The sequence below is a fragment of the Coregonus clupeaformis genome, unplaced genomic scaffold (assembly GCF_020615455.1).
Source record: "Coregonus clupeaformis isolate EN_2021a unplaced genomic scaffold, ASM2061545v1 scaf2122, whole genome shotgun sequence".
In the NCBI taxonomy this organism is placed as follows: Eukaryota; Metazoa; Chordata; class Actinopteri; order Salmoniformes; family Salmonidae; genus Coregonus; species Coregonus clupeaformis.
Window position 1 is genome coordinate 75230 of NW_025535576.1, and position 16189 is coordinate 91418.

At 48.6% G+C, this 16189-nt stretch overlaps 1 protein-coding gene across 1 annotated transcript in view; it reads right to left on the reverse strand.

Annotated features, from left to right (window-relative positions):
* Positions 1–14973, reverse strand: part of LOC121546388 (liprin-alpha-1) — a 32442-nt gene extending 17469 nt beyond the window's left edge. The window contains 12 exon segments of the mRNA XM_045219176.1: positions 1838–2063; positions 2453–2679; positions 2893–2898; positions 3164–3314; positions 3602–3678; positions 4746–4808; positions 6298–6429; positions 6712–6795; positions 9083–9124; positions 12868–13002; positions 14686–14822; positions 14922–14973. Of these exon segments, the coding sequence (XP_045075111.1) occupies positions 1838–2063; positions 2453–2679; positions 2893–2898; positions 3164–3314; positions 3602–3678; positions 4746–4808; positions 6298–6429; positions 6712–6795; positions 9083–9124; positions 12868–13002; positions 14686–14822; positions 14922–14973 (1332 nt within the window).
* Between the last annotated feature and the right edge of the window lie 1216 nt (positions 14974–16189).

The window sequence follows — 16189 nt, forward strand, 5'->3', positions numbered from 1 at the left end:
TCTGGTGTGTGATGAGCTAATAGCCAAACAAACAGAGTTTTTGCATTCGCTCTGCATCTTCATTGGTTAAGCCATCTGCCTGATGTCTTTCTGAAGTCCAATGGGGGCCCGGCATTCTAGGACAACTTCAAAACCCTGCCATGAGAGGCTAGTGACCAGCTAGTGATTGCTGTGTGGCCCCACAGATGGACCGTGGGACGGTGTGTGTGAGTGCGACCCCAGGCTGACTGAACGCTGCCTGGTGAAGAGAGGAGCAGGGTAGGGGGTGGTACCTGGAAGTAGCATGGAGCATAGCTACAGGCAGGGGGGACAGGTAAGCTAACGCTAGCAGCAGGGTAGGGCAGGTAAGCTACTGTCTGCTGCTGGGACAGAGACCTCTGGATCACATAGGGGTCATAGAGGTAGTGCTGGGGGAACACAGGCACAGGTTACACACACACACACACACGTCACCTACCAAATACAAAATGCCAAACTAGTAGCTAGTTCCATGAACGTGTCACAAACACTGAACAGATCAAAACAGATTCTAATGGACAAAGATCTGACAACACATGAAACGAAGCTCCTGTAGACTAGTATGAACAAGGGATGGTATAACTGAACCAATAATGAGAGATGACAGTTAGTGAAGCTGAAGGAATGGAGAGAGAGCAGAGAAGAGAGGAGGGAGAGAGAGAGAGAGAGAGAGAGAGATCGACGAGAGGGAGAGGAGGATGTCATTCTAGAGGAGGAAGAGGATGTCATTCTAGAGGAGGAGGAGGATGTAATTCTAGAGGAGGAGGAGGATGTCATTCTAGAGGAGGAGGAAGAGGATGTCATTCTAGAGGAGGAGGAGGAGGATGTCATTCTAGAGGAGGAGGAGGATGTCATTCTAGAGGAGGAGGAGGATGTAATTCTAGAGGAGGAGGAAGAGGATGTAATTCTAGAGGAGGAGGAGGAGGATGTAATTCTAGAGGAGGAGGAGGATGATGTCATTCTAGAGGTGGAGGAGGAGGATGTCATTCTAGAGGAGGAGGAGGAGGATGTCATTCTAGAGGAGGAGGAGGAGGATGTCATTCTAGAGGAGGAGGAGGATGTCATTCTAGAGGAGGAGGAGGATGTCATTCTAGAGGAGGAGGAGGAGGATGTCATTCTAGAGGAGGAGGAGGAGGATGTAATTCTAGAGGAGGAGGAGGAGGATGTAATTCTAGAGGAGGAGGAGGAGGATGTCATTCTAGAGGAGGAGGAGGATGTCATTCTAGAGGAGGAGGAGGAGGATGTAATTCTAGAGGAGGAGGAGGAGGATGTCATTCTAGAGGAGGAGGAGGATGTCATTCTAGAGGAGGAGGATGTAATTCTAGAGGAGGATGAGGAGGATGTCATTCTAGAGGAGGAGGGGGATGTAATTCTAGAGGAGGAGGAGGAGGAAGTCATTCTAGAGGAGGATGATGTCATTCTAGAGGAGGAAGAGGATGTCATTCTAGAGGAGGAAGAGGATGTCATTCTAGAGGAGGAAGATGATGTCATTCTAGAGGAGGATGATGTCATTCTAGAGGAGGAGGTAAGGGGTGGTTGTTTCAGAGAGGAGCTGGTTGATCAACATGGATGGACTGACGCTGAATGAGTAAAAGGAGAGCGATGATGGATGGAGTGTGGGACCCAGTCCCAAATCACCCCCTAAACCCTACGTCCTATGCACTTGTGGAGATCAGAGAGGATTTAACAAGTGTAGGTAATATAAATGATAGCTCCACTTGCTCTCTGATAGGCTAGCTGGAAGTTTCACCACATTATGTATACTAATCAACTCCTCTAAGATCTCCACAAGTGCATAGGGCGTAGGTCTCTCTCTCACCAGGGTCATGACTCCCATGCGGTCCACCTCTCGGTTGGGGCTGCGGTTGGGGATGCGTCGCGGGGTGGAGGAGCCTGAGCCGGGGGGCGACGAGCCCCCCATGGAGGAGGGGGGGATGGAGCTCATGGAGCGGAAGCGACTGCCCCCCAGGCTGTCCCCACTGCCCACCCGGCTCTCCATCTCCTCTGCCAGCATGGCTGTGTTCTCCTTCTCCTCCTGAATCATCCTGGGGGGGGGGTAGAGGAGAGAGAGAGAGAGAGAAGGGAGAGAGCGCGAGCGAGGAGAGGGGGGAGGAGTGAGAGAAAGCGAGGGGAGAGAGAAAGAGGGGGGGGGGAGTGAAAGAAAGCGAGGGGAGAGAGAAAGAGGGGGGGAGTGAAAGCAGAGGGAGAGAGAAAGAGATGTTAGTGTTAGTATCTCCTTGTTTTCCCTAAAATGAAAATGGGAAAATGTTACTCAAAAGATTATTTGAATGACAGATCCAGAATGATGTTGAAATACATATAACATGCTGATCCAATGAGTAGCAGTAGGGGCGTGTGTGTGTGCACCTGATCTCGTTGTTGATATATAACATGCTGATAGAATGAGTAGCAGTAGGGGCGTGTGTGTGTGCACCTGATCTCGTTGTTGATGGCGTCCAGCTGCTCCTGCAGCATGAGGGCCAGGGTCTGGGCGTCGGCCTGGCCGGCGGGGGACAGCAGGTCCACTGAGCTGAAGATGGTCTCGCGCTCATCGTCCTCCAGGTCGGACGTGTCCAGGTCAGACTCAAACGCCTGAGCAACGTTGGCCAGAACATTAGCCTGCTGCACACGCTCCCACTCCTGTTCATTCAGAGTCTGGACCTGAGATGGGAGAGAGAGACAGAGAGACAGAGACAGAGAGACAGAGACAGAGAGAGAGAGAAAGCGAGAGAGAGAGAGCGAGCGAAAGTGAGAGAGCGAGAGCGAGTTAGACTGATGGTATCAGACGGCCTGAATACCTTTTAACCATGCACTGCAAAGACTGAAGACCAACATCAAATCATCATCATCACGGTTGTCTTCATTCTGACTTACATGTCTCTGATGTCCAGAGAGGAAGCAAAGAAAGGGAGAGAGAGAACACCATCAGATACAGTGAGATCAAATGAGAGAGGGAGGGAGGGAGGGAAGGAGAGGGACAACAGTTTGTGGGCCGGAGATGACTTCAACACAGAAAACAGATAGCTGGACTGCTGGGGTGAATTGAATGGAACATCAGTAGCTAGGTCCACCAGACAGACAGACAGCTGCCAATATTACATTTAAACGGTCCCTCACTAGGACACACAGGGCTGTGGGGGCTCACCTTGGAGGGTTCGTCCCGTAGCGCGGCAAACCGCCCCTTCTGGGGCCGCCTCAGCACCAGCGCGCTGCCGTAGTGGTCCGAGTGGCTGTCCATCATGGAGGAGGCCGACACCGGGTACCTGAAGTCTGGGGTGCTGCCTAGGTGAGACCGCCTGAGAGCGCACACACACACACACACACACACACATCACATCACACACACACACACACACACACACACACACACACACACACACACATCACATCACACACACATCACATCACACACACACCACACACACATCACACACATCACACACATCACACACATCACACATCACACACATCACACAATAGATCAATCACAAAGAAAGAGGTGGACAGAGAGGCCAGAGCACTGGCCAATCATGTGTGGGCCAGAGTCTAGGACAGCCAATGAGGAGAAAGCAGATGATCTTACCCATGGTGCAGCAGTGAGTTGCTCCTGCCCTGATCGTTCTCTGCCCGCATCGTCTCAATCTGGATCAGTAGCTGCTCCTGAGAGAGGGAGGGAGAGAGGGAAGGAGGAAGGGGGCAGGGAGGGAATGAGGTATGGAGGGGGTAAGGAGGTATGGAGGGGGTAAGGAGGTGGTAGGGAGGGAAGGAGGTATGGAGGGAGGGAAGGAGGGGGTATGGAGAGAGAGAAGGAAGGGGTATGGAGAGAGGGAAGGAGGGGGTATGGAGAGAGGGAAGGAGGGGGTATGGAGAGAGGGAAGGAGGGGTATGGAGGGAGGGAAGGAGGGGGTAGGGAGGAGGGAAGGAGGGGGTAGGGAGGGAGGGAAGGGAGGGGTAGGGAGGGAGGGAAGGAGGGGGTATGGAGAGGGTATGGAGGGAGGAAGGAGGGGGTAGGGGTGGGAGGGAAGGAGGGGGTAGGGAGGGAGGGAAGGAGGGGGTATGGAGGGAGGGAAGGAAGGAGGGGTATGGAGGGAGGGGGGTTGGAGGGAGGGAAGGAGGGGGTATGGAGGGAGGGAAGGAGGGAGGGAAGGGGGTATGGAGGGAGGGAAGGAGGGGGTAGGGAGAGGGTATGGAGGGAGGGAAGGAGGGGGTAGGGTGGGAGGGAAGGAGGGGGTAGGGAGGGAGGGAAGGAGGGGGTAGGGAGGGGAGGGAAGGAGGGGGTAGGGAGGGAGGGAAGGAGGGGGTAGGGAGGGAGGGAAGGAGGGGGTGTGGAGGGAGGGAAGGAGGGGGTGTGGAGGGAGGGAAGGAGGGGGTATGGAGGGAGGGAAGGAGGGGGTATGGGAGGGAGGGAAGGAGGGGGTATGGAGGGAGGGAAGGAGGGGGTATGGAGAGAGGGAAGGAGGGGGTATGGAGGGAGGAAGGAGGGGGTATGGAGAGAGGGGGTAGGGAGGGAGGGGGGAGGAGGGGTAGGGAGGGAGGGAGGGGGAGGGGAGGGAGGGAGGGGGGACGGAGGGAGGGAGGTGGTAGGGAGGTGGTAGGGAGGGAGGGGGGAGCAGAGAAAGACAGACATGAGGGATGTCATGGGGGATGAGAATCCAAACCCAGCGATGACACACCAGGTCTCCAGTCGTTCAGAGCAGTCAGTACCCAGAGTACCCAGAGGTCCTTACCTTCTCATGGTGTGCCGCCTCAATCAGCTTCTTAGTGTGATCCAGATCTCTTATGAGGGCATTCTGATGAAGAGGAGAGACAGCACATGGAGAATCAACACAACATTGTCCCAGCTTGGTTCAGCTATAGATAATGACCACAGCATTGTCCCAGTGGGTTCAGCTATAGATAATGACCACAGCATTGTCCCAGCTTGGTTCAGCTATAGATAATGACCACAGCATTGTCCCAGTGGGTTCAGCTATAGAAAATGACCACAGCATTGTCCCAGTGGGTTCAGCTATAGATAATGACCACAGCATTGTCCCAGCTTGGTTCAGCTATAGATAATGACCACAGCATTGTCCCAGCTTGGTTCAGCTATAGATAATGACCATTGCATTGTCCCAGCTTGGTTCAGCTATAGATAATGACCACAGCATTGTCCCAGCTTGGTTCAGCTATAGATAATGACCACAGCATTGTCCCAGCTTGGTTCAGCTATAGATAATGACCACAGCATTGTCCCAGTGGGTTCAGCTATAGAAAATGACCACAGCATTGTCCCAGTGGGTTCAGCTATAGATAATAACCACAGCATTGTCCCAGCTTGGTTCAGCTATAGATAATGACCACAGCATTGTCCCAGCTTGGTTCAGCTATAGATAATGACCACAGCATTGTCCCAGCTTGGTTCAGCTATAGATAATGACCACAGCATTGTCCCAGTGGGTTCAGCTATAGATAATGACCACAGCATTGTCCCAGTGGGTTCAGCTATAGATAATGACCACAGCATTGTCCCAGTGGGTTCAGCTATAGATAATGACCACAGCATTGTCCCACTGGGTTCAGCTATAGATAATGACCACAGCATTGTCCCAGTGGGTTCAGCTATAGATAATGACCACAGCATTGTCCCAGTGGGTTCAGCTATAGATAATGACCACAGCATTGTCCCAGTGGGTTCAGCTATAGATAATGACCACAGCATTGTCCCAGCTGGGTTCAGCTATAGATAATGACCACAGCATTGTCCCAGCTTGGTTCAGCTATAGATAATGACCACAGCATTGTCCCAGCTGGGTTCAGCTATAGATAATGACCACAGCATTGTCCCAGTGGGTTCAGCTATAGATAATGACCACAGCATTGTCCCACTGGGTTCAGCTATAGATAATGACCACAGCATTGTCCCAGTGGGTTCAGCTATAGATAACGACCACAGCATTGTCCCAGTGGGTTCAGCTATAGATAATGACCACAGCATTGTCCCAGCTTGGTTCAGCTATAGATAATGACCACAGCATTGTCCCAGTGGGTTCAGCTATAGATAATGACCACAGCATTGTCCCAGTGGGTTCAGCTATAGATAATGACCACAGCATTGTCCCAGTGGGTTCAGCTATAGATAATGACCACAGCATTGTCCCAGCTTGGTTCAGCTATAGATAATGACCACAGCATTGTCCCAGTGGGTTCAGCTATAGATAATGACCACAGCATTGTCCCAGTGGGTTCAGCTATAGAGGTACGGATTTAATGAAAGGCCATTTAGCACGTCCCACCCACCTTGTCCTCCAGGGCAGACATCCTCTCCTTGAGGTGAAGCTGTAACCTCTCGTTGGACTCTGACAGCAGCTTGTCCACCGTCTCCGACAGACGCCTGTTGTGATCCTCGTTCATCTTCTCCCGCTGGCGTGCCTTCACACCACAAAACAAACCCACTAATCACAAAACCTCCCAGACAGAGCATGACGGGAAACATTTCACGACAGACATTTTCTTTCCATTTTCTGTTAATTAATGGATCTTTCGATTGTTCGAAGTACAATCTTCGATTAGTTATTTGAATGAGAATGAGGATGAATATATTGTCTACATTGAAAGTACAATGCTAAAATCAGAGAGTCCAAGGACCACATCTGTAAACATTCACCAACTTCTGCCCAACAACACAGACGACAGCCAGCCAGGTGACCTCACCCTGAGGAGTTCCTGGTTCTTCTCCTCCAGCTGAGCCTCCATCTGCCTCAGCCTCTCCTCCACGTTGCCATGACGCTCCTCCGCCTGTGGGACAGACAGACAGACTTTGTCAAACACCTCATCCTTCCAAAAAAGACCCATTCCCTAACCTCTACCCTTTAGGAATTTGTATAGATCTGAGAGGGCTGACTTGGTGTCAGAGGACTGGCTAAGTTGAAGAGGACTGGCTAGGTGTCAGAGGTCTGGCTAAGTTGAAGAGGGTTGGCTAGGTGTCAGAGGACTGGCTAAGTTGAAGAGGACTGGCTAGGTGTCAGAGGACTGGCTAAGTTGAAGAGGGTTGGCTAAGTGTCAGAGGACTGGCTAAGTTGAAGAGGGCTGGCTAAGTTGAAGAGGGCTGGCTAAGTTGAAGAGGGCTGGCTAAGTTGAAGAGGGCTGGCTAAGTTGAAGAGGGCTGGCTAAGTTGAAGAGGGCTGGCTAAGTTGAAGAGGGCTGGCTAAGTTGAAGAGGGCTGGCTAAGTTGAAGAGGGCTGGCTAAGTTGAAGAGGGCTGGCTAAGTTGAAGAGGGCTGGCTAAGTGTCAGAGGACTGGCTAAGTGTCAGAGGACTGGCTAAGTTGAAGAGGGTTGGCTAGGTGTCAGAATTTGGCTAAGTTGAAGAGGGTTGGCTAGGTGTCAGAGGACTGGCTAAGTTGAAGAGGGTTGGCTAGGTGTCAGAGGACTGGCTAAGTTGAAGAGGACTGGCTAGGTGTCAGAGGACTGGCTAGGTGTAAGAGGACTGGCTAGGTGTCAGAGGACTGGCTAAGTTGAAGAGGACTGGCTAGGTGTAAGAGGACTGGCTAGGTGTAAGAGGACTGGCTAAGTTGAAGAGGGTTGGCTAGGTGTCAGAGGACTGGCTAGGTGTCAGAGGAATGGCTAAGTTGAAGAGGGTTGGCTAGGTGTCAAAGGACTGGCTAGGTGTCAAAGGACTGGCTAAGTTGAAGAGGGTTGGCTAGGTGTCAGAGGACTGGCTAAGTTGAAGAGGGTTGGCTAGGTGTCAGAGGACTGGCTAGGTGTCAGAGGACTGGCTAAGTTGAAGAGGGTTGGCTAGGTGTCAGAGGACTGGCTAGGTGTCAGAGGACTGGCTAAGTTGAAGAGGACTGGCTAAGTTGAAGAGGACTGGCTAAGTTGAAGAGGGTTGGCTAGGTGTCAGAGGACTGGCTAAGTTGAAGAGGGCTGGCTAAGTTGAAGAGGGCTGGCTAAGTTGAAGAGGGCTGGCTAAGTTGAAGAGGGCTGGCTAAGTTGAAGAGGGCTGGCTAAGTTGAAGAGGACTGGCTAAGTTGAAGAGGGTTGGCTAGGTGTCAGAGGACTGGCTAGGTGTCAGAGGACTGGCTAAGTTGAAGAGGGTTGGCTAGGTGTCAGAGGACTGGCTACGTTGAAGAGGGTTGGCTAGGTGTCAGAGGACTGTCTAGGTGTAGCAGCTCCTTTCAGATCAATACAAATGATCCTGGAGAAGGATGTAACTGAAAAGGCCCAATCAGAGGCTCAGTACCATATAGGTTAATGTTATTGGTTATGGGGGGTTAAGGTGCCCATCCACCCACAAACACCAAGAACCAGACACCAACAACAACCATCTACAGCCAGCCAGTAGCAGCCATGAACCAGCAGAGACGGGGGAGAGGGTAGAGGGACACAGAGCAGTACAGACAAGCCCCATGACGACATTCCACACAGCAAGCACAGACTAGAAACACAAGGGGAGCTGAGGGGTGAAGAAACTGAAACTTCTCTCATTTTAATGGCTCTGCAGTGTGCTTAGACAAATGTGGAGAGGGGAGAGAGTTACTGGCTAAAGGGAAGTATTCTGTGCGGGGTGATCCAATGTAACCAAGAAAATATGAACATTAAAATAAAAAGTGAATCAAAATGTCTGCGCGAGTTTGGATAACTCAACTCGGCCGGAGAAAGCAGGCTCCTTAGTGGCCGGGCCGCCATACTAAAACCCTGTTGGGGGGTTCCTAGACCCTCTGAGTAAATGAAGTAGCACTTCCTGTTTGTGTTAGATCATAAACAATTTGTAGAGGTTGGGAGAGGGGGGAGGGGGTTGTGCACAGACATATACTTTAAACATAGATCAGCAGTGCCAAGCTAAGCAGGCGGCTGGGTTAGACCACTGGGTGGGGGGTAAGAGAGGGGCTGGGTTAGACCACTGGTGGGGGGTAGAGAGGGGCTGGGTTAGACCACTGGGTGGAGGCAGAGAGGGGGCTGGGTTAGACCACTGGGTGGGGGTAAGAGAGGGCTGTAGACACTGGGTGGGGGTAAGAGAGGGGGCTGGGTTAGACCACTGGGTGGGGGGTAAGAGAGGGGGCTGGGGTGTGAGTGTAGCCAGTCTACCTTGCTCTGTGCCTTGACATCCTTAGAGCCCGAGGCGTCAGGCTAGGGGGAGGGGGGAAAGGTTGAGGACAGACCAAACAAGGAACAGAGAGGAGAAGACGACAGTGAGGGGAGAGGAGAGGAGAGGAGAGGAGAGGAGAGGAGAGGAGAGGAAGAGAGAGAGAGAAAGCAGGAGGTACTTTAGTACAAGAGAAAGAGGGACTAGAGTTTTAGTGCAGCTAAAGGCCGTGGACTGACAGACAGGACTAAAGGCTGTGGACTGACAGACAGGACTAAACCGTGGACGACAGACCAGACAAAGGCCGTGGACTGACAGACAGACTAAAGGCCTGGACTGACAGATCGGACTAAAGCCGTGGATGACAGATCGGACTAAAGGCCGTGGGATGACAGACGGACTAAAGGCCGTGGACTGACAGACCGGACTAAAGGCCGTGGACTGACAGACCGGACTAAAGGCCGTGGACTGACAGACCGGACTAAAGACCGTGGACGGACAGACAGGACCAGCAGAGATTACTAGACAAAATATGTGGTGGAGGTAGCTGGGTGGTTAGATGGAGCTAGCTGGGTGGTTAGATGGTTAGATGGAGGTAGTTGGGTGGTTAAATGGTTAGGTGGAGGTAGTTGGGTGGTTAAATGGTTAGGTGGAGGTAGTTGGGTGGTTAAATGGTTAGATGGAGATCTAAATCTGCTTCTTAAATAGTTAAAATGAAGAGTAAGGAAGAGGGAGAGAGAGATAGAAAATGAAGAGTAAGGAAGAGAGTAGCTGCTAAGATGAAGATAACTTGTGAAAAGAGAGTTGATGTACACTCCCCTACGTATTTATTCAGACAGTGTAGCTAAAAATGTGTACATTTGGCTCTATACTCCAGCATTTTGGATTTCAGATCAAATGTTTCATATGAGACGACAGCACAGAAGGTCACCTTTTATTTCAGGGTATTTTCATACATATCTGTTTTAGTGTTTAGAAATGAAAGCACTATTTACAGTGCATTCGGAAAGTATTCAGACTCCTTGACTTTTCCCACATTTTGTTACGTTACAGCCTTATTCTCAAATGGAATAATAAATAAATAAATCCCTCATCAATCTACACACAATACCTCATAATGACAAAGCAAAAACAGGTATTTAGACATTAAAAAAAAAAAGAAAAAGCTGAAATATCACATTTACATAAGTATTCAGACCCCTTACTCAGCACTTTGTTGAAGCACCTTTGGCAGTGATTACAGCCTCAAGTCTTCTTGGGTAGGACGCTACAAACATGGCACACCTGTATTTGGGGAGTTTCTCCCATTCTTCTCTGCAGATCCTCTCAAGTTCTGTCAGGTCGGATGGGGAGCGTCGCTGCACAGCTATTTCCAGGTCTCTCCAGAGATGTTAGATCGGGTTCAAGTCCGGGCTCTGGCTGGGCCACTCAAGGACATTCAGAGACTTGTCCCGAAGCCACTCCTGCATTGTCTTGGCTGTGTGCTTAGGGTCATTGTCCTGTTGGAAGGTGAACCTCCACCACAGTCTGAGGTCCTTAGTGCTCTGGAGCAGGTTTTCATCAAAGATCTCTCTGTACTTTGCTCTGTTCATCTTTCCCTCGATCCTGACTAGTCACCCAGTCCCTGCCGCTGAAAAACATCCCCACAGCATGATGCTGCCACCACCATGTTTCACCGTAGGGATGGTGCCAGGTTTCATCCGGACGCGAAGCTGGGCATTCAGGCCAAAGAGTTGGTTTCATCAGACCAGACAATCTTGTTTCTCATGGTCAGAGTCCTTTAGGTGCCTTTTGGCAAACTCCAGGGCTGTCATGTGCCTTTACTGAGGAGTGGCTTCCGTCTGGTCACTGTACCATAAAGGCCTGATTGGTGGAGTGCTACAGAGATGGTTGTCCTTCTGGAAGGTTCTCCCATCCAACTCTGGAGCTCTTTCAGAGTGACCATCTGGTTCTTGGTCACCTCCCTGACCAAGGCCCTTCTCCCCCGATTGCTCAGTTTGGCTGGGCGGCCAGCTCTAGGAAGAGTCTTGGTGGTTCCAAACTTCTTCCATTTAAGAATGATGGAGGCCACTGTTCTTGGGGACCTTCAATGCGGCAGAACTTTTTTGGTACCATTTCCCAGATCTGTGCCTCGACACAATCCTGTCTCGGAGTGCTCTGACATGCACTATCAACTGTGGGACTTTATATAGACAGGTGTGTGACTTTCCAAATCATGTCCAATCAACTGAATTTACCACAGGTGGACCCCAATCAAGTTGTAGAAATATCTCAAGGATGATCAATGGAAACAGGATGCACCTGAGCTCAATGCCAAACTTGTAGCGTCATACCCAAGAAGACTCGAGGCTGTAATAGCTGCCAAAGGTGCTTCAACAAAGTACTGAGTAAATGGTGTGAATTACTTACATAAAATGTAATATTTCCGTTTATTTATAATAAATTAACAAACATTTCTAAAAACCTGTTTTCGCTTTGTCATTATTGGGTAACGTGTGTAGATTGATGAGGATTTTAAAAATGTTTGATCCATTTCAGAATAACATGCAGACCACACCAGACGCCATCAGGACACGCAGGTTGAAATATCAAAACGAACTCTGAACCAACTATATTAATTTGGGGACAGGTCGAAAAGCATTAAACATTTATGGCAATTTAGCTATCTAGCTTGCTGTTGCTAGCTAGTTTGTCCTGGGATGTAAACATTGGGTTGTTATTTTATTTTCAGGCTTCTTCTTCTTTGGACTTTATATGGCGGTTGGCAACCAACTTTAAAGGTGCATTACCATCACCAACTGGACTGGAGTGTGGACCTCAGTTCATCTTTCAATCACCCACGTGGGTAAATGCTCCTAAAAACCAATAAGGAGATGGGAGCGGACGTGGACTTGCAGCGCCGTCAAGCGTCACAAATAGAACCAAGTTCTATTTCAGCGCCTGGCTACGCAGATGTTCGTTGATCGCGCACGGCGGTGTGGGTGCAATGATTGAATAACATGTATGTGTACATTTATTTTGCAACCCTCGCGCACACGGCGTGGGCGGTGTGGTCAGCATGTTAGGCTGTAACGTAACAACATTTGGAAAAAGTCAAGGGGTCTGAATACTTGCACTGTATATAGTCGCCCATTTGAATACGTTTTGTCTTTCCATAAGTATTTTGACAAATTCACTTCTAGTGTATTAAAATAGTAAGACGTTTAGTATTCGGTACCATATTCCTAGCACGCAATGAATACATGGAGCTTGTGACTCTACAAAACTTGTTGGATGCATTTTAAAGTTTGTTTTGTTTTGTTTCTCAGATTACGTTTTGCCCAATAGAAACTGAATTGTGAACTATGTATTGTGTCATTTTGGAGTCACTTTTATTGTAAATAAGAACAGAAGATGTTTCTAAACACTGCTATATTAAAATGTGGATGCTGCCATGGTTACGGATCATCACGAACGGATCCTGAATAATGATGAGTGAGAAAGTTAGAGGAACTAAGATCATACCCTCCAAAACATGGAATGCCCAATGTAAAGGGAACTACCTCTGTGTGTGTGTGTGTGTGTGTGTGTGTGTGTCCACAAGCGCATAGGAGGTAGGGGCTTGGTGGGATTGGGTTAGAGAGAGTAGAGCATTCCTTTACACATCCTGTGACGTCACACACAAACAAATGCATCATTGTGCCTGCCTCCAAAACACACACACACACACACAGGGGAAAGGATGAAAATGGAGAGGGGGTGTCCTCTCAGGAGACAGTGATGATTGACGGCGTGGGGCGGGACTGACTTTGGTGAGGGCCGCCACCCTCTGTGCTAGCTCCGCCTCCACCTCGGGCAGAGTCTCCGCCTTCCTGATGGTCTGCTGCAGCTTCTGCTCAGCCAGCTCTAAACGCTCCTGCAGCTGTCTGTTCCTCTCCTCCGTCTGCAGATCAAAACACACAATCAATCACATCAAATCAATACATTCCAACTGTTCCTCTCCTCCGTCTGCAGATCAAAACACACAATCAATCATATCAAATCAATACATTCCAACTGTTCCTCTCCTCCGTCTGCAGATCAAAACACACAATCAATCATATCAAATCAATACATTCCAACTGTTCCTCTCCTCCGTCTGCAGATCAAAACACACAATCAATCATATTAAATCAATACATTCCAACTGTTCCTCTCCTCCGTCTGCAGATCAAAACACACAATCAATCATATCAAATCAACACATTTCAACTGTTCCTCTCCTCCGTCTGCAGATCAAAACATTCACAATCAACATATTAAATCAATACATTCCAACTGTTCCTCTCCTCCGTCTGCAGATCAAAACATACCACCAATCATATTAAATCAATACATTCCAACTGTTCCTCTCCTCCGTCTGCAGGTCAAAACACACAATCAATCATATTAAATCAATACATTCCAACTGTTCCTCTCCTCCGTCTGCAGGTCAAAACATACAACCAATCATATTAAATCAATACATTCCAACTGTTCCTCTCCTCCATCTGCAGATCAAAACACACAACCAATCATATCAAATCAATACATTCCAACGTTCCTTTCCTCCTCGTCTGCAGGTCAAAAGAACACACAACCAATCATATTAAATCAATACATTCCAACTGTTCCTCTCCTCCGTCTGCAGGTCAAAACACACAACCAATCATATTAAATCAATACATTCCAACTGTTCCTCTCCTCCGTCTGCAGATCAAAACACACAATCAATCATATTAAATCAATACATTCCAACTGTTCCTCTCCTCCGTCTGCAGATCAAAACACACAACCAATCATATCAAATCAATACATTCCAACTGTTCCTCTCCTCCGTCTGCAGATCAACTCACACCATCAATCATATCAAATCAATACATTCCAACTGTTCCTCTCCTCCGTCTGTCAAACAAACACACAATTGTCAATATTGTCATCCAGGGGTGTCAAACCACGTATTAAGGATGATGATTATCGTCATTCATCTGAATGTGTTCTTCCTATGACTTGACTAAAATGGTCAGAATCAGACAGGCTGTGTTTACACAGGCAGACAAGAGCAGAGAGAGCAGAGAGAGTAGACAAGAGAAGTGAGCAGACAAGAGATAAGTGAGCAGACAAGAGATAAGTGAGCAGACAAGAGATAAGTGAGCAGACAAGAGATAAGAGAGAGCAGAGAGAGCAGATGAGAGTAAAAAGGAAGGAGGGAAAGAGGAATAAAGAGAAGAAGAAGAAAGAAAAACAAAGAGAGAAAGAAGTGTTAATGTGTTGAGGGCTGATAGGCGCTGTGCTGAGTGTGAAGGACTAGAAGGGGTCGCACTGCCAGGGATCCAGTCTGCGGTGAAAGAGCAGACAATCACAATCTAACCCCCCCTAATACACAAATCCAAAAACACACACACACCAACCAAAGTGGAAAAAACCTTGTGGAAAACAACTGAGCTTCCTTATTGCTGGATAGACGGGAGATACTAAAAACAGTGTGGTGTATAGTGTCTGTATGGGATAGGAATGCTCACATCTTGTGTGCTGATTTGGGGGGTGTGTGTGTGTGTGTGTGTGTGTGTGTGTGTGTGTGTGTGTGTGTGGGGTGTGTGTGTATGACCTGGGAAAGGGACTCCTTGTTGGACACCTCGCTCCAGCTTGTCGTTGAGGTAGGGTACGGAGGTGGCTTCCCGCTGCGCCGCCGGGCACTTCTCCAGGGTGAGATCCGCTCTCTATGTCTCCTTCTGGGCCATAGGACTACAGAGGGGACGAGGGGACAGAGAGACACACGGATAAAGTACACACAGACATCATGAAGAAAAACACACGGCTCTGCAGGGTGGTTAAATATGTTACCAACATCCAGTATGTCTCTGCCGGATGTTCTCTGCAGGCGTGTTAGTAACATGTTACCAACATCCAGTACGACTCTCAACAGTGGGGGAAAAAAGTATTTAGTAGCACACAAGAAATTCCCACTTAAAAAGAAGAGAGGCCTGTAATATATAGGTAAGCGACTATGACAGCCAAATTGAGATTTTTTTTTTCCTAGAAAATCACATTTCTAGGATTATTAATGAATTTATTTGCAAATTATGGTGGAAAATAAGTATTTGATACTAAAACAAGCAAGATGACAGACCGTAATTCTAAGAGGCTCCTTGTTCACTCGTACGTATTAATGGACCCGTTTGAACTTGTTATCAGTATAAAAGACACGGTCAAGCAACCTCAAACAGTCACACTCCAAACATATGGCCCAGACCAAAGAGCTGTCAAAGGACAGCCTAGAAACAAAAATTGTAGACCTGCACCAGGCTGGGAAGACTGAATCTTGCAATAGGTAAGCAGTTTGGTTTGAAGAAATCAACTGTGGGAGCAATTATTAGGAAATGGAAGACATAAAGACACTGATAATCCTCGATTGGGGCTCACGGAAGATTCTCACCCCGGGGTCAAAATGATCACAAGAACGTGTGAGCAAAAAATCAGAACACATGGGGGACGGAATGACTGCAGAGAGCTGGGACAAAGTAACAAAGCCTACATCAGTAACACACACGCCGATAGGGACTCAAATCGCAAGAGCGCTTAAGCAGTAATGTAGGCCCGTTGAATTAGATGATTGGAGATCAGAAGAGGATTGGGAGAATGAATGCTCAGATGAAACCAAAATAGAACGTTTTGGTAAAAATCAACACTGTTTGGAGGACAAAGAATGCTGAGTTGCATCAGAAGAACACCATACCTACTGTGAAGCACATGGGGGGTGGAAACATCATGCTTTGGGGTGATTTTTTGCAAAGGGACCAGGATGACTGATAGAAAAAGGAAAGAATGAATGGGGAATGTATGAATTTGGAGTGAAAACCTATAGCAAGGATTGAAGATGAAAGTGGGCCTTCAGCATGACAATGATCCCAAACACAAACCCGCAAGAAGGAGTGGCTTTAGAAGCGGCAAGCAGATCCAACCCCATAGAAAATCTTTGGAGAGATGAAAGTTGTGTTGCAGATAGCCCCAAAACATCACTGCTCAGAGAGATCTAGCAGGAGGAATGGGCTAAAGACTCAGCAACAGGGTAAAAACCTTGAGAAGATCTTACAGAAAAGGACTGTGTTATT